The sequence below is a fragment of the Lolium rigidum genome, chromosome 7 (assembly GCF_022539505.1).
Source record: "Lolium rigidum isolate FL_2022 chromosome 7, APGP_CSIRO_Lrig_0.1, whole genome shotgun sequence".
NCBI lineage: Eukaryota > Viridiplantae > Streptophyta > Magnoliopsida > Poales > Poaceae > Lolium > Lolium rigidum.
The window spans coordinates 65,180,111-65,199,217 of record NC_061514.1 but is presented as its reverse complement, the minus strand read 5'-3'; the positions used below and the strand labels follow the sequence as shown (position 1 = coordinate 65,199,217).

The 19,107-nt window shown below is 43.5% G+C and overlaps 2 protein-coding genes across 2 annotated transcripts; both read left to right on the top strand.

Annotated features, from left to right (window-relative positions):
- The first annotated feature begins 1,823 nt into the window (after positions 1-1,823).
- Positions 1,824-2,772, top strand: LOC124674324 (histone H1-like). The gene is made up of 2 exons (XM_047210360.1): positions 1,824-2,022; positions 2,114-2,772. Exons 1-2 carry the CDS (start codon positions 1,897-1,899, stop codon positions 2,567-2,569), a joined length of 582 nt encoding a protein of 193 aa, XP_047066316.1. The 5' UTR covers positions 1,824-1,896; the 3' UTR covers positions 2,570-2,772.
- Positions 2,773-6,429: 3,657 nt separating this feature from the next.
- Positions 6,430-12,057, top strand: LOC124676635 (polyprenol reductase 1-like). The gene is made up of 6 exons (XM_047212676.1): positions 6,430-6,642; positions 9,261-9,610; positions 10,119-10,353; positions 10,775-10,870; positions 11,485-11,556; positions 11,654-12,057. The coding sequence occupies exons 1-6, from the start codon at positions 6,430-6,432 to the stop codon at positions 11,756-11,758; spliced, it is 1,071 nt and encodes a 356-aa protein (XP_047068632.1). The 3' UTR covers positions 11,759-12,057.
- The last annotated feature ends 7,050 nt before the right edge of the window (positions 12,058-19,107 follow it).

The following is a 19,107-nucleotide window of genomic DNA, read 5'->3' as shown; positions in this document are numbered from 1 at the left end:
CTCGTCTTGGTTTTGAGTATATTATTAATCATGCATGGCGAAAAAACATTATTAATGAAAACATAAAGTGATATTACAAGTAAAAAACTAAATGATCATAGAGGCTTTAATTGACTGGTTGTAGTCATAACATGGTGTAAACATGTGCCAAGTCAACCCAATAAAACATCGAAGGAGAATACCACAATATTATGATTTGTATGATGGAAACAACACATGATTTTTTCAATAGCACATTATGCAGAACTTGAGCATCTTAGTGGTGTTTTGCCATTGCATTTGGTGCATCGGTTTGAGTTTTCCATGGTGATTCATGGAGGTGAAAGTGAGAAGGTTGCTACTCTTGGGTTCTTGAAACCCTAGACAGCTTTGAGGCCTTTGTGGTAATTTCTTGCGAGTCTTCCATTAAGTTGTGGATGTGTGCCCCAGACTTTGTGTATGGCTTAGTTTCCGTCTCGAAGGAAATCTCTTAGTGGAACCATGACCTAGTCCTTTGTGGCGAGGGTCACCGAATAATAAGGTGAGACCTTTGTTGCGTTCATTGTGTGATGTGCTACCGCATCTTGAGGTGAGGCATTTATGGTTAACACAGTTGTTACGACGCAAGAATCACTAACCGACATTGGTTAATAATCCTAGATGGAACCTTCACCAAACTTACACCATGGTTGCGTTGCCCACCACATAGTTATAATTATAATTGGAAAAATAATACTTTACTTTGTAATGTAGGAATGATAATTATAGTAAATATGCAAATAATTTGATAAAAATTATCAAATGACATGAGCAAGGATGAACTTGCCTCGATACTGCAAAGTAGGGCAGTTGGATTGTTTGAACCGGCCCTAGTCCTCGTTTTATGAAAATTAGCATCATTGTCTAGTAACTAGTAAGGACAATGGTTAAAAAATCTAAAGGATGCATGCTTTAATGGATTCGTTGGTTTTACCCATTTTGTGATGATTATAATTTGGAGTGCTTTTTTTTTAAAACGTTACAATTTACTTTTCTAAAAATGTTATTACAATTTTTAGAAAATAAGTTGATTTAAGAATTTTATTGAATTCCTTTATTTTTAGTAAAAATGAGAAATAATTCTAATGTTAATGTTGGAATTATGTCATGTAATTGGAGTATTTATTGTAATGAATAAACATATTTCAAACTTTTCAAACTTTTTATATGAATGACGGGTGCGCGCAAATAATCATCATTGGGGGAGTTGCAAATTTCTCAAACTTTCTATACCAATGAATCGATTTTGCGTTTTGCGAAAAAAGTGCTTGGCCTACTCCATGGCCACATCCCGTGAGCCCACACAAGTCAGAAAAAATCCTGGGATATTTTCGCGACCCGCTCACATGAAATTCGAAAGCTCTCGAATACCACACGTCACCCATATCCAGATTGGAAACCGATGGCCCGAAACCGGCGCGCGAATCAGCGGGCACTCTCCGTTTTCTCTAGACCCGTTCCACAGAGCACAGGCGAATGGTTTCCGCTCCCAACCCCGGGGTCACGCAGAACGTGCGCCGTCACTCCGCCGGTCCACTACGCACGCGGTCCACAGACCCGCGGTCCAGAGTTTTTCTTGGCAGGTAGAAAATCCAGTTCCCGCTTTGGGCGGTGCGCGCCGATCCTCGCGCCCCCCACCTCCCCACCATCCGACGGCCAGGATTCGCTCGCCCCTCACTCCCGGACCGCGATCCGCGCCGCACCCACGCCAGCCAATGAGATCGCAGGATTCCGCCCCCGAGGATCGCTCCATTCCGCGGATATAAATACGGCTCGACCCGGGTCCTCTGGAATCCATCCAACTCTCGAGCTCTTTCCACAGCGACCACACAGCGCAAGTCTCTCAGTTTCAGAGCTCTGCTTCAGTTAGCCGCCACCATGCCTGCCCTCGCCAAGGCCGCTGCCCGCCCCGCCAAGCCCGCCGCCGCGGCGCCCAAGCCGAAGCCCGCCGCCGCCAAGCCCAAGGCGGCCGCCCCCGCCGCCGCCCACCCGACCTACTTCGAGGTGCCCGTCGTCCCAACCTCTCCTTCGTCTCCCTCTTCGTTTGATTTGATCTGAATCGGGGCTGATTGGTTTCTGAATTCGATCTTCGCAGATGATCAAGGAGGCGATCGCGGCGCTCAAGGAGAGGACGGGCTCGAGCTCGGTGGCCATCGCCAAGTACATCGAGGAGAAGCACGGCAAGACCCTGCCGGCCAACTTCAAGAAGATGCTCTCCGTCCAGCTCCGCGGCTCCGCCGCCAAGGGCAAGCTCGTCAAGGTCAAGGCCTCCTACAAGCTCTCCGACGCCGCCAAGAAGGACTCGCCCAAGGCCGCCAAGCCCGCCGCCACCAAGGCCGCGCCCAAGAAGAAGGCCGCCGCCGCCAAGCCCAAGAAGAAGGCCGCCGCCGCCAAGCCCAAGAAGTCGGCCGCCGCCGCTGGCACCAAGCGCAAGGCGCCCGAGAAGAAGCTGATCGCCAAGGCCAAGAAGTCCCCGGCCGCCAAGGCCAAGGCGAAGCCCAAGACTGTCAAGTCCCCGGCTGCCAAGAAGGCACGCAAGGTTGCGGCTTGAGGTGTGATCTGACTGACGTAGGTCTGCTTGGTGTGTGGTGTTCAGGGTCTGTACAAATGGATTCCTCATCCTCCCTGTGTTAGGTTTTGGTTCCGCTAGGCAAGTTCTATGTATCGTAGGTGGTGTTCTAGTGTATGAAATTTGTGTCAGGAGATGTTTAGTTCCCAGCTAAACTAATGTGAAATGAACTTGCAGTTTCCTCCTATCTTGTTGCAATCGCTCTGGTTATTTTCAGCAACGTTAATTAATTTTTACGATTTGTGCTCTGTAATCATTGTTAGAATCTCTCCTTGGGACGCATGATTATCAGTCAAGGTGATCTTTGGGACTTCTGGATAGAACTTCTACGTCGTTCACTTGCTTCTCGAATTTTCCTGGTTAACCCATTTCCCCTTTGTTTAACAGTAGTACTGTTTTTTTTGTTACCTCAATTCCCGTTCGCTCTCTTCGTGTTGCGCTGTCCGCCTAGCGCTTTTATCTGGCTGAAAGTAACTGAGCAAAAAATCTATGCATCGTAGGTACTGTCGTATGCATAGCACTGCTGGTATGCATATGGTTAGCACTCCTCGTGTGCAAATGGTAATGTGGCAGGTGATATGGTTAGCACTCCTCGTATGCATAGCACTGCTTGTTTGCTGCTCTATCTTCGTCAAATGAAATTGCAGTTTTACGTCTACCTGTTGATTTATGAAATGTTAACGCTGGTGGTATGAATTGGCAGTTTTATCCACCATAAACAGTCGGAACGATTGGCACTTGTGTGCGTCGACAATTTGACGATTAGGCTGAGCTTAGGGATCTCCGACAATAAGGCTGTGAGTTCTTCCGTTCGTGTGGTCCGGCGCGCCACCGAGCGGCCGTCATCGAGCTTCTCTGATGTACTTCCAAGGAGGAAATCAGATGAGGAGTTCTTCGCTGCGGGCTCTTCCAATAAGCGTCTCCACCCTCAGATTTCTAGAAGCAGTGATGTGAGCTTCCTTCTGGCCGGCCATGGTGGCGAGGAGAAGGAGCAGAGCAGCACTGCGTTCTTCAAATCGGCGGGGTGGTGGGGAACCTTGCTGCAAGTTGGAGTTGATCCAATGGTGGCCGCTGCTTGCCACCATGATTTTAGGCTGATGAGGCAGCCACTCCAGATGCGTGTGAAAGCATCAACTGAACCTCCAAGACGGAGGCCCTCTGATGGTTTTCCGGCGGCGTTCAACGTTCTTTCCTTGCCAAGTGGTTTTGTCCCCGGTGAAGGAGAGAGTGGCCGGCGATGGAATCCAAGTTATCCTGGTGGAGGAGAAGAAGGACTTGATTGCTTTTCTTGTATTTTTTCGAGGGTCCTTTCTGCTAAATTGCAGGACTGGTCTGTTCTTTTTGTTTCTTTATGGTCCTGTATTAACCTTGTACCCCCACCGACTGTGATATGAATGCAGCTCTAGGCCCTTCTGGGCCTTTCCCTGTTCAAAAAAAAAACAATTTGATGATTTGGGTGAACAGCGTACTCTGTTGATCTTCTGGTAATCAGTTGTAATTCCCCATTCAATCTGTTCTTGGATTGGACAAACCATGATGCGCAATTAGTTAACGAGAGCCGCTATATGTTGTCACCAGTTTGCCTTCGCTTTCTTCATTTTTTGAGTCTGCGTTACTCTCTACTGATCAGCGAGCGCGGTTTTGTGGAGCGGGTTAGCGAGAGTATGCAGTCACAAACCTATAGGCGATGCCACAACTAACTGCGGTTTGTTGTTACTGGCGACTGCTGCGATATTCATGTGAATCACTGAAGCCGAACAGCACACACGCCCGTGTGCTCCGCCGATCGAATTATAGAAATTTGATGTACCACAACCAAAGGAAATAAAATTTCAAATTAGTTTAATACTAAAATTCTATCCAACTTCTCCATAGGTTTTCTCTGATTATTTGACAAACTGACCTCCAGTCGTTACTATTTCTCTTAATTGATAAAAATTAATCACCTCATTAAAGAGGTCACTATTTCTGTTCTTACTCAACTCTTTATTTTTTTTTAAAAAAACTGAACGAACTTAAATCCCATCCTATTAATGAAGGCAAAGATTGCTTAGAACCCACAACAGCTAGCTCAATGTCTCAATCAAGAACTCATATTTTTCATGGGCTGCTCCATAAACCACCACTAAGACCCACGAACCATTAACTTTCTTATCAAACGAACCATGCACTTCTCAAATTGTCATATAGGAATACATGAATTTCGGTGGCGTTCTTCTCATGCCAATACGCATCATGTATTTCAGTATTTGTACGACCAATTACAAACTTCACAGCACAGAGTCAACCGAATCAAATCGGCCAATCTTTTTTCTATGACCGCCTGACTGTCTATAGATTCAAGTCTCACAAATTTTCCATTCCATTTTATTTGCGAGAATATGGCTAAACAAACCTGTTGATAGGAGAGAGTTGGTTTGACAAAACACATCACCTCATTTTCCTCTCCTTAGTGTGTGCAACATATGAACACAACAACTTAGCAGATGTTCCAGAATCGAACAATCAAGTAGCTATTTACAAGATATGAATTGATGTGTAGAAAAGAGCACGGTGAGATGAGATGAGTCAAGCTAGTATTTGTTTGTCTTCCCTAGAAAATGTGAGCTCCTAAGATAAAACGTATCTTCTTTACTTTATACATGCCCCTTGTATTTCCCTTACAATTCAATTATATATAGTGATATCCGTACTACCGATTCGTCATCAGGCAGTACAAACATTATTTAAGTTGACATGTATTACTTGGATAGAATGTCCTCTCGATGTGGGCAAAGATAAACCTGTTTGGAATTTAACCAAATCCGGAATTTCAGTGTCAAATCTTTGTATAACAAGCTTCATGACCATTTGAGAAAAAGAAATTTTAAACACCTTTGGAAGGCTAAAATTCTGCTAAAAATGAAAATCTGGCTATAGTTAATTCGGTATAATGCCATTGCATCAAAAGATAATATGAAAAAAGGTTGGAAAGGGGATTTTAAATGTAGGTTTGTGATGCTCGGTGACGAAGTACATGTGGAGAGTGGTGAGCAAAACAATTGGAGCTTTTAGTAGACCTATAAATTTCTCTCCGTATTTCGTTTGGATAGCTAAGTTTTATCCTGGTAGAACTAATATTCATGTGGTGGGGGTTGCAGCTCTGTGATGGGCTTTATGGAAATTGAGAAAGAAGGCATGTTTTGAATTTGAACTTATAAAATCCAGCTGAAATCATATGCTACGAATGCTTTTTTAAAAGATATTGTGCTGGTTTGCAACTGGGTGTTGGTAGAGAGCACGTTTTAGCAGGTGTATATGCTCTCCAGTCTCCAGGCGATGGCGCCCTCTCTTCAGTCATCTTCATCTCCTTGCTGGTCTCCACTCGGCCCAAGAGAAAGCTAAACTCTGTTCAAAAAAAAAAAAGAGAAAGCTAAACGGAGTGCGTGTCTTGCTTCATGCCTTGATGAATCATGAGCCACAAACTCATCATTCGTCGACATCCCTCTTTCTGAAAGGAAGAGACCCGTCAACAACTCCAATGGCCTGGTTTTTGACTTGTTGGTGGACAGTTAGCTTAGCAGCCCAGAATTAATACAGTACGAGAGTTAATCAGCAGCCTCGCTCGCCACGTCTCCGTGAATCATGTCAATCAAATTGGTCACATCGCGTGCGAGTGTGTAGAAGGAACCGAAACCCTCCCCGGCACGGGAAGCAAACAAATCCGTCGACCGCAGCAATCCAACAAGAATCGCGTGCGGCGCCGTCCTCAATTCGCTTCCCTCCCTCGCTCGCGGAAACGCAAACCCCTCCTAGACCCCACCACCCGCGCAGCGCAGATCACCGCCGCTGCCCTGCCTCCCATGGAGATGGGGGGCGGGCCCACGCTCCAGCCCCTGCTGTGCCTCGCGTGGCTCGCCGCCACGCTCCCCATCGTCGCCGCCGCGCTGCCCATCCCCGCCGCCGCCGGCGGCCGCCTCCTCCACGGCCTCCTCTCCGCCTTCTCCGCCCGCGGCAAGACCGTCAGGACCGCCTCCTCCAACAGCACCTCCACCAGCACCTCCTCCTCCAAGACGGTAAGATCGCTCCCAAGCCCCTGCAACTCCTCCGGTTGCTGCTCCGCGCTGTACTTCCCCCACCCCCATGCGCCCATGTTCAGCCCCCGGACCAGCTATCTCCTCTGCTATTTGTTCCGGGGGTTCATGGCGGCGAAGCTGGAGGGCGCGGGGAAGGTGGCGGCGGCCACAGGGATGAGCCCCGCGCCGCTCCTCCAGATCCCGGCACGACTGGAAACGTACCCATCTATTTCGCAGACTATTCGCATTCACATGTTCCCCCTGTAGAGATTCGCTATCGAGAAAATAGTTACACGGCCAGTTGCTGTCACAAGAGGACCTGGGTTAGAGCATCTCCACTCGTGCCCCCGTCGAGGCCCCGGCGAGCGTTTTTTCCATCCGGACGCCGTAATTCGGCCCAGTCGCGCCCCCGGTTCCTCGTTTTCGTCCGGATTTGGCCCTTCATCCATCCGGCGAGCCCACGCCACCCCGCCCCCCCGGGGAGCGCTCGGGGACTCCGGACGAGTGAAAAGCGGGGAAGGGCCCGATCTGTCGGTGACTCGATGCACGAACCCCACCGCCACGTCGCTCAAAATCTCCCCACCCCTCGTATCTCTCTCGCCGCCGGCACCACCCCGCCGGCTTGTTGCCCAGATTCCGCCGCCCCTCCTTCCCCACCTGCCTATATTCCGCCGTCTTTGGACGACGGCCTATCTGGCTGCTCTTCCGCCGGCCTGCTTGCTCCTCGTCCCTCGCGGCTCGGGTTGCCTCGACCACGCCCGTCAGGTGTTCGTCCATTTGCCTCGCCGGCCATGGACTCGGACGAAGAGGAGGAGCAGATGTTCGTCGAGCTCCACATTGTACTGATTATCGCCGAATTTGTTTCAGCAATTTTCGTACTCTTGGTCGCCGAACTTGTTAAATTTTATGTTAAATTTGTTTGAAATATGTCAAATGGTCGAGGTTGGGGGTTTCCTGCCGGGGGGACGGCTGGAACTTCGGCGCTCCCCACGCCAAATCTTCCTCCAATCCGGACGAAAATTTCGCCGGATTTGGGCGTGGGGAGCGCCAACGAGTGGGGATGCTCTTAGTTTTGAAATTTCGATACGCCATATATGTTTAGGAAACATTGGTAGAGTATCCGGCTCTGCATATATGAAGCGGAAACTTGCTGTGTAAACAGAAGCCACGTGTAAACAGAAGCCACGTACTCGTTGCTGCGGTGTTCTTACCAATATATGAACATAATTTTTGCAGACCACCTAGTTTCAACCAATTAAGCTACTGTATATAAATGCATGACGAAATGTGATTTCTCACTGCCCTGTCTGTCAGGCCTAGTATGGACTGTCTACCGCGGAAACCGCAAACTATACACCTGTTTAAAATGTAATCGAGTTTGAAATGTGATTTCTCAGTTGCCCTGTCTGTCACGTCTTTGAAAAAAATAGAAAACCGCAGACTAATCGAGTTTAAAAATGTAATTTCTCAGTGCCCTGTCTGTCAGGCTTAGTATGGACACGTAGCTCGGGCTACAAAAATTCGCTCTCGTGTGTACTGTCGATGAACATCTGAAATAGTTACTAATTGATTTACATGAAAGGGCCAGCAAATGGCGCATCGTAAACGCGAGTTTATGCTATTAAATCATACGCGTGTGAAGCCATGGCCATGGTGAACCCGAAGCATTCATGTAGCCGTAGCTTACTTTCCATCATCCCATGCCGCGCTTCAGCTTCTCTCAAACAAACTCACCAGCTTCTTAAATTCTGAACCACACTCTGCAAATGCATTGTATAGACTAATTGAGCAACAGGCTGCTCGATTTGATGAAGGAAGCAGCCTGGCATTCAATTTGATAGTGGAAGCAGTCTGGTTAAAATGCCCTGAAAACAATTCAGCTGTGAAAACAGAGACAACGTAACTTCATGCAGTAAGTGGATCATAGTCAATACTGGTTAAGTTCAAACTTTATAAAAAGAAAGTGAAATTTTGTGAAGCATTGGAGCATAGCGTTTTTATATAGTACTCTGTACTGGGGTGTTAGTAGATCACTTAATTGTTCCACTGCCTTCCCCACATCTTTTCTTAGAGCTTATCTTTCTCATCAAAATTACAGACATACCTTAGCCTTCCTTAGTTCCTCGGGTATTCAGCTTTCAGCATCAATGTCAGAGTAGAACAATAACATGTGACTGCAATAGCGATATTATTTTCTTCATAAACTTTTCTGAAAAAAATCACACTCAATTGAAAGAAATGGTACTTTGGTAGCAAATAAGAGAAAGTGTTCCACATCATTAAACGTGGAAATGTCAACTGAAAAAGGGGTCTGGATGCTAACATAATGCCCCTTTCTCTGCTTTTCGCACTACATTTTTGCATTTCCTTTGTTAGTAATTAGGAGTGACATTGGTTTGACCTTCCATGTAAGAAAATATTTGATGCTTCAGACGAATTGTAGGCACATGCATGATTGTAAAGCTAACCTGTTTTGTGGATGTATTTTTGTATAATGGTTTGCTAGTATAAAAGAGATAAAGTCAATATTTTAATGCATTTATGGTGCATTCGTATCTTCTCAGAGTCAATTTCTGTACACGTATCAGAAACTTAAATCAATCTTTTCAAAACTGCAGAAATTCACTGTTCCACAGAAGTACTTCTTGCATTTCTATGTGGTGGGAGTGGTGGTGACAACAAGCTTGCTGCTTGCGATATGTTTCTATGCATATATGAAAATGACAATACTATTGCCAGAGCCTTCGAATTACTCCACAATTGCTAGTCATCTTGTTGGCTCAAATTCATTCTCTTTTGGCGGTGTCTGGTCGCACACTATGGAACACAAGTATCGTGTATGGCGGACTGTGTTTGTACTTCTGTTAATGGAGATTCAGGTGCTGAGACGCCTTTATGAGACTGAAAATGTGTTCCATTACAGTCCTTCAGCTCGGATGCACATTGTAGGATATCTGACGGGTCTATTGTAAGCTCCATATTGCTTAACTTCACTCTGTTCTTGAATGTTGCATAATTAATACCAGCTTGATTAAATATTTTCCTCTTGCTCTTTCTGTTATAGTTTCACATGCTTTGCTAGTAGGTCTTTTTGTTATAGAAGTTCTCTTTACTTCTGTAGGTTCTACATATACTTCTTATAAAAATTCAAGTGGATGCCATAACTTAAGGTAGATTTTAATTACTGGATGCTTTGATCTTGACCTCAGTCTACCAAAAGATATGCCAATTTCCACCGAACTAATTACTGGTTATTCTATTTCTAAATTCTTCACTGCAGATTCAACAGTTGACTGCTTTGCATACTTTTTTTCATGCATGCGTGTTATTGTCATAATACTGATATTAGGTATATGATTATGCATCCATGTTATCCATGAAAAGTTCCTGTAAGGATTTCCTTTCAACCAGATCATTGTATTGCCCTTTCCCTTCTCTTGTATAACATTTTGCATTGACATAGTTTTTCCTGCCAGCTATTATACAGCAGCACCTATATCTCTTGCTAGCTCTTGTATTCCTGAAGCAGCAGCTTTTCTTCGAGATCAAATAGCTGAGTTTATAGTAAAGGGTCGTGCAAGAATGCCAGATCTAGTCATTGATTCGTCATCTCTCATAAAGCCTCTTTTAAAATTGGGCTGGTGCCAATGGATAGGTGCAGTTATATTCATTTGGGGGTCCCTCCATCAGACCCGTTGCCATGCAATACTTGTAAGTATTCACGTTTTGTACTTTGCCTGGAACTGTAGATATTATTGTTTTACTTTGCCTGAAATATTAAAAAAGAAGCATATGCAAATGTATTGAAATACTAACCAAACTTGCTGAATGAAAACCTGAAGGTATAGCTTATTGGAATTTCTATGTTCCTTAAGACTTGCTGAGATAGAATCCAATGGGAATTAGAAAATAGAAATCACAAATACAGAAACTTTTTTGGTCAACCAACATCATGAGCTCTTCATAAAATGGTGAACCATATTTGTCGGGTTATTCGTTATGCATATTTTCTGTTGATTTAGGCAAGAAATTGCACTGTTAAGCATCTTTTCGACCCAAACTTTTAAAGTACAGACTTTTAGATTTCGCTATTATTTTGGATTTTTACATTTTCTGTTATCCACTTTAACAGGGATCATTGCGTGACAACAAAGATTCTGATGAATATGTTATTCCTTGTGGTGACTGGTTTAGTCGTGTGTCTTGCCCTCACTACCTTGCCGAACTAGTGAGTACCTCCCATTCTTCTCTTATATTCAGTGTGTTTTTCGGGGGAACTCATATTCAGTATGTTACACATACCGTTGGGACAAATATGGCGGATGTTCCTTTCACATTTCAAAAGTAATGATGTACAGTAGGCTAGACAATAAAATCATAACGAGGGGCTGGAATGGGTTTCCACTAGTGTGGGAGTGTGCAGCTCCTGATCTGGCTTTCATCGGTGGCAGGAGTGGATGAAGGACAGATAACTTTTCCGTTGCTTATGCCAGAATGTGATTAATACTGTTTGATGTTACTGCAGATTTCTCATTAAATTTCTTTGGATCACAATTCGCAGACATGGAGTGGCACTTAACTATAAATTTCCCTGTAGGTGTGAGCAGCCTTACATCGGGGCACTAACATTCTGTACTAGCTTAAAAATGATAAAACCAATATATCATCAGAACTTTCATTTTTCGAGCAACTAAATGAACCGAACATATTGGAATATGTTTATGCCATGCTATTTTTTTTTTGCTTTAGTTTACCTTTATTGGGTGCTGAGCAGCCTGTGAATAACTCTTATGGGGTTTTAATTAGCATCTCATTTAGTACATTTTTTGTTTTGTTTTGTAGGTCATATATTTGGGCATGTTGATAGCTAGTGGTGGATCAGACATTTCGGTGTGGTTCCTGTTCGCTTTTGTGGTACGCTCCACCGATTGTTAACACCAGACACAATCAGCATTTGACAAACTTGTGATTATTGTACTATTTCAGCAGACTAAACTCCCCTTTTGTGCAGATAACAAACCTATCATTTGCCGCAGTGCAAACTCATAAATGGTACCTTCAAAAGTTTGAAGACTACCCTCGTTCTCGCTATGCAATCATTCCGTTTGTATTGTAGCATCTGCAAGCATTGTTTGTGCAGCAACAAAAACTGAACTTGTTTGTTCTATCCAGAATGCACAAGCCCGGCATGTAAATGATATTCATGTAAATGTGACAGGATGGAAGTTAAAATGGTGTGCTGTGTAACTTAAGTAATTTGTCCCGACCTGAATATACCTACAAAGGGTGTATTTTCCGCTTGGAAATTGTGGTACATATTAGCGTGGCTGGTTCTTAAGTGTACAGTAGCATTTGTATACATGTTTAAGCAATTGAAATAAAGATGTCACAGAGCTGGAAAATGTGATTTTTTTACAGCTAAGCTGATATAAGCTACTGATTTGTGAATCTAGCATATCATGATGTTATGAGTCATCCTGATGTAACAAGAAGGTAACTTCCACTGGAACCATGGCCTTCCATGCCATGGCTGGCCCTTGTTTTCTGGTTTTAATATTTCTGCTAAGGTGGCGCCCTGTTGTTCATCCTGTGGTAAATCCTGCTGGGACTACAGTAGATGGTTTTGTACCTTCGTGTATTAGTAGTACCATAATCATGTCAACTCAAAATTCTCAAGCTGCAAGTCATCACGTTTTTGCAGTTTCTTACAATGTGGCTCAGCTGGTCTGGAAATGAATGTTCGTGGATGAAAAGTGGAACAATTTTAGGTTTAAAGTGTCGTCTCGAAATTATCTTCTTTTAAGACCATCAGTGTGATCTTCCAGTGTCAGGTTCGCCTTCTTCTCTACTAATTTTGTTTACCTCAGATTGTAGCAAATTGCTGGTACTATTAGAAGATTTCTCTTCTTTGTTTTGAGAGAGAAGATATGATTAGCAAGCTAACAATGACCTTCATAGCTTATCAGGGTTCAGAGGGCTGTTTAAGCTGAAATTTTTCTTCAGAGGCCACAATCGGCCATAGTCCCTAGTCATCTGCTCGAATGGTTTGGAAGTGGATGCTGTAAAGCGCAGCGCTGAACTAGGCAGATATCTGACGAACACACTAGGCTACACGAAGTCCTAACTTGTAATATAAAGCTACTCTCACTCAGTGCCCTTCTCCCATTTTTAGAACACCCATTACAGAACCAATCAGGTTGGTCGCCATCTGATCTAAAACTAGAACCAACCTGCACCGTCAGAACAAACCCAAAAGAAAAGCAAGAGCAGAAAATTAGAAGAGAAGAAGGCGGACCTGTATGGAGAAATTAGTTATGGTACATACTTCTTGATATAGCTGGATCGTGGATGTATAGTAGCCTTTAAGGACATATTCAAAGATTGGGAAAATGGTCCCTGCAGAATGGAAACGTGTCAAGTTAGTGGCAACAAGTTACTGACATGAGAATCTGACATCATGATGTTATAGTCATCGTGATGTGGCACAAATGTAACTTCCGTTGAATGGCCTGCATAGGTTGAGTGACTTGTTTCCAGTTTGGAAATGTTCAAGTGTTTACTAGTCTTGAATCTCTGCACTAGGCTCTGCTAAGAAGCCGCCCTGCTGTTCATCCTGTGTGGAGAATCCTGCTGCAACTGTCATAGTGGGGTTTGTACCCCCTCCGGTTCAAAATAATTGCCAAAAATGGATGTATCTACTTTTTTGGGCAATTATTTTGATGGAGTACTTCCGTTGGTGTTTAAGTACTGTGATGGTGTTGACTCAGAATTCCTCAATCTGAAAGTTTATCATGTTTCTGCTGCGTTTTTGCAGTGTGCCCGAGCATGTCTTGATATGGATGTTGCTGCAACTGTATTGAAATGGATTGTTAAGTGGGATCATCAAATTTCAGGTCCGCCTTCTCCTCTACTAATTTTGTGTATCTCAAATGATTGCAATTTGCTGATACTACTATTAGAAGGTTTCTTTCTTTTGCTTTGAGAGGGAAGATATAATTAGCAAGTTTACAATGACTTTCATAGCTTATCAGGGTTCAGAGAGCCGTTTAAGCTGAAAATTTTCTTCCGAGGCCACCATCAGTCCCAACTCCCTACTCATCTGCACAGACAAGCGCCGATGGAATGGTTTGGAGGTGCACACTTTAAAGCGTAGCGCTGTACTACATGCAGATATCTGACGAACACACTAGGATACACGAAGTCCTAACCTATGATATAAAGCTACTCTCACTCAGTGCCCTTCTCCCATTTTTAGAACACTCATTACAACACCAATCAGGTGCGGTCACCATCTGATTAAAACTAGAACCGAAGTTCACCGTTAGAACAAACCCAAAAGAAAAGTAAGAGCAAAAATTAGCAGAGAAGAAGGTGGACCTTTATGCGGAAATTAGGCATAATACATACTTGTTGATATAGCAGGATCTTGGATGTATAGTAGCCTTTATGGACATATTCAAAGATTGGAAATATGGCTCCTGCTGAACTGGAAACGTGTGAAATTTCTGGCAACAAGGCTATAAGTTACTGATATGAGAATCTGACATGATGTTATAGTCATCCTGATGTCATACAAATGGAACTTCGGGTGAACCGTGGCCTTGTATACTGTGAGTGACACTTGTTTCCAGCTTGGAAATGTTCAAGTGTTTTCTTGTTCTTGAACCTCTGCTCTAGGCTCTGCTAAGAAGGCACCCTGCCCTACTGTTCATCCTGTGTCGATAATCCTGCTGGAACTGTCGTAGTGGGGTTTTGTACTTCCATTGGTGTTTTAGTACGGTCATCGTGTTAACTCAGAACTGCTCAATCTGAAAAAGTTTATCATGTTTCTGCCGGGTTTTTGCAGCGTGCCTGGGCATGTCTGGATGGATGTTGATGCGTGAGAAGTGGAAATATGAAATTCCTTTTTGTTGTTGATCATGGACACTCTACTTGAGTGGGATCATCAAATGTCAGTTCTGCCTTCTCCACTAATTTTCTGTACCTCGAGTGATTGCAATTTGCTGATACTACTATTAGAAGGTTTATTTCTTTTGCTTTGAGAGAGAAGATATGATTATAAAGTTAATAATGATCGTCATAGTTTATCAGTGTTCAGAGAGCCGTTTAAGCTGAAAATTTCTTTAAAGACCATCACTAGCCAGTCGCTGCTCATCTGCACTGGCAATTGCTGTATATATTTGCGGCCGATCGAATGGTCTGGAGGTGGGCATCTATTAGATGGAGATATCTGAAGAACACACTAGGCCACACAAAGTCCTATCCTATGATGTAAAGCTACTCCTACCCAGTGCCATTTTTCCATTTTTAGAACACTCATTACATCACTAATGAGGCCGGTCGCCATCATCTAAAACTAGAACCAAAGTGCAGTCTCAGAACAAACCCAAAAGAAGAGCCAAGCTGAACCATGTAAACATAGTGGGATGAATGTTAAAATGTTGTGTTGTGTAACTACGTAAATGGTCCCTCTCTGAATATACTTATAAGGTGCTATATTTCTCACTGTAAATTATGATACAGACTGATAAGATGAATCTTGTATGTACACTAGTCTTTATGGACATATTTAAAGATTGGAAATATGGTCCCTGTGGAACTGGAAACATGTTAAATGGTGGCAACAAGTCTGACATAAGGTACTGATATGATAATCTGATATATCATGATGTTATAAGTCATTGTGCCGTTCCACAAAGGCAACTTCCAGTGAACCTTGACATCCCATATCGTGAATGGCACTTGTTTCCTGCTTGGAATTGTTCCCAGTCTTTTCTAGTTCCTGAACCTCTGCAACTTGGATTTGCTAAGAAGGCGCCCCTGCAGTTCATCATGTGGGAAATCCAGCTGGAGCTATTGTAGCGGGGTTTGTACTTTCTTGGTGTTGTAGTACCGTGATCAGGTGTTAACTTGGTATTTCTCAGGCTGAAAGTCTATTATGTTTTTACCATGTCTTACAGTGCACGCCCATGCATTTCTGGAGGGATGTTGTGTGGGAAGTGGAAATATAAAATGCCTTTTCGCTATAGACCATGGCCAATCTACTGTTCATCATCAAATATCAGGTCCGCCTCATTCTCTACTAATTTTCTGTATCTCAAATGATTGCAGTTTGCTGTTATTGTTAGCAAATTAACAATTATCGGCATAGCTTATCAATGTTCAGAGAGCTGTTTAAGCCGAAATGTTCTATGGAGACCACCATCACTAGCCAGTCCCTACTCATCAGCACTGAAAATGCTGTATATTTTGCGGCCGTTGGGACTTTGGAGGCGGAATCCTGTAAAATGTACCGCCGATCCGCCGCATTATAGGCCTGATGATAGAGAGATATCTGAAGAACACACTAGGCTCCACGAAGTCCTACCCTATGATGAAAAGCTACTCTCATTCGGTGCTCTTTTCCCATTTTTAGAACACTCATCACATCACACTAATCAGATGGGTCGCCATCTGATGTAAAACTAGAACCAAAGTGCACCGTCAGAAGAAACCCAAAAGAAGAGCCAAGCCGGACCGATGGAGGAGGTGCATGAGAGCAAAGCCTCCACCAACCCACAGCACTCATGCTCCTCACCTGGCCAGGACATGAGAAATGTTGGGTCAGAAAGCACATCCATCATCCATGGATCCTCCGGGAGGGGACACGCTCCTTGTCTTTGCCCGGCTAATCCTCCCCTCCCGGACATTTTGTTCCCGCGCACCGCCTGGTTGCGGCCGTTTAAGGTCTTGTCTAATTAGCAGTACGTGGTGCCGGTGGTATTGGCCTTGTTCTTTCCCCGGGCCGGCACATCATGGCGTGCGCACGCAAAGATAATCAAGCCACTAGCCTGCTCGACGCACTGATCGGCAGAAACACCATGAGAGCTTAGCCGAACTTTCCTACTCTTTTTTGCCTTGAGATTGTCGGGTTCCAAAAGGAATTTGATGCTTTTTTGTTTCCAAGTGCTCTACTGGTTACCTGATTACAGGAGCCACTGACGTCGCCAAAGAGTTGGTACCTGAAATCACTGGTGAATGAAATAAATAAGAGCTTGTTTGGCACCCATCATTTTATTTCATTTGAAAGAAGTGAAATAAAATGACATGGATGATATCATTTATTTTGGTAAATTCACAGAAATGTCAGGGCGCCGAAAAAAATAAGGTTAGGCATGGGATGAAGGCCATGGAATTCTAACTTGTATTCTGTAACAATTCCGTTACTGATTTTTGAAAAATTAAGGTCAAGGCACTGAAAAAATTAAGGTTGATTTTTGAAATCACAAATGAATTATTTGATTTTAGACCCAAATAACTGGAGCCAAACTAGCTCTAAGAGATGATAGGGATATTTTGATAGAGTACAGACCCGAAATTGATGAACACAGCATAGAGTCTCGATCGAGAGCGGTAGGTAGTGTGGGCGGGAGAAAACAAAGGAATGTGAGCACTTCGATGAGCGTGGACGATCGTCCAGTTCTTGAGAGTATATATCCCGGCTTCAAATTCCAACACCATTGATTTTTTATGGAGGGATGCGAGCGACTATACGCCACATAGCGCCCAAATAGCTCTTTTTTGAGAGACAGCTGGAGAGAAAACTGGACGAACTCGTATTTTCTCACGAGCATGAAAGCGATCCGTGTTAGGTACGTGTGTTGCTGTGTGACTGTGAGCAAGGTACAAGTACACTGGAACTGCCGTTCTGGACGGTCATGTGCTCATGGCACGGGCACTGGTCTTGTGCAAGATGACAAGCGAAATGGCGACGGAAACCGCCCGCTTTTCCCGCTCATTTTATGTTTCTAGGCCGGGAGAAGTTGAAGCTAGCCGCCGCGCTACTCCTGCTACCTGTACATTAATGGGTAACGCAAGGCCTGCACTTAGAGCGTGTGAAGCCTCGCTCGTCCAATACAATGGTTTTCAGTGGTGCAAAATGGCGTGATCTCTGTTATTCGTACGCAACTCACACGAGCACGTACGTGCACGTCTAGACATTTAATGCTTTTTTCTTTTATTTTCACCAAAATTCTAGTAGCCTATCCAAATTATGACCTCCCGATATAAGCAAGCTCTTACTCACCAATCATTACCCCACCTATGAATTCTTAGTCGTAAAACTGCTGCTACACGTTGACAATCCTCTTTTTATAGTAAAATTGTTGTATTACCTAAAAGGTTTAAGCATTACACATTTACACATGGTCTTTGCATAACTAGGATGCATGTAGCAGCTCACAAACCATTGTATCAAAATTAAAAGCGGAAAATGCTGTATACAAGTAATCATGTGGGAAATTGCATTGACCTCTATGGGGGATGGAGTCTCAATCCTGAGATTACGCTGCAATCCATATTGGGTAAAAACTATCTTGTCATGTCCTTCAAATATGTGGACACCATCGTAAACAGTGCAAAGCAGTGCACCGATAGATAACCGGTGTAAGAGAAGAATTTTTATCATTGAAAATATTATTATTTCTACATAGCTAATTTACCAAAATAACGGCAAACGCTCTCACCCTAATAAGTATCTTAAACCTATGATCCACCCTATGAAGCAAGTTGCCAAGATAGAACCTATCTGGAAGATCAACGCTAGTGGCGGCTATAAGATAGAACCTGTCTGGAAGATGTAGTAATCTAGCAAATTGGCACTTTCAAGTGTTTATATTCATGATGGTAGAAGACATACTTTTTTACTTCCATATCAGTTGCGTTTTGAAAAGTTATCTTTAGTGAAGATTACCACTATATGAAGGTATCACGCAAAAACCTTCGTCTTCAACGGAATCTATATCTATATTTTCCAAATCTTCAGTCTGGATCAAAACTCTATACACGTAATTCATAGAGAATTAATCATTCTCATTTAGGTTCTATCAAAACTTGTTTAGGTTCTATCAAAACTTGTTTGTCCCTTGCATTAATTAGACCAAAGCTAGATGTTGAAGCAAATCATTTTAAGATGCTTGCCTGGTACGAACAAGGTCTCTACCGAATGTCACATTCAACGGAGAAGATTTCAGCACCTTGGGTAATGTATCCATTTTGTGATGTACAAAATTATACATGGTTGAATATTGTTCCGGAGTGTAGTATTATCTAACCATTTTTTTGAACGGAATACGGTAGGGGAAGCACCTATAGTGATTTTGTTTTTAAATAATAAAAACCTAAATTCGCATCCTGAGAACTTGAACCTGGATGGCTGGGTTGTACATCCACTTCCCTAACCAAGTGAGGTAGGCTCACTTCTTTAACCACTTATTCCCCATAACCTTATCTTAGCCGCTATGGAAAGAAGTGCTTCTTAGTCGCTACATGGCCACCCAAAAATACGAGTCTCTAGATTTGCAATAAATCCAAAACAATACGAGTGAGCCAATGTTTTTTTAGAATGGTTTGACATGCCTATCTTTGGTAAGAATCTTGAACAACCATTTGCCCAGGAGGACTATGTTCTTTATCTCAAGGTCATGA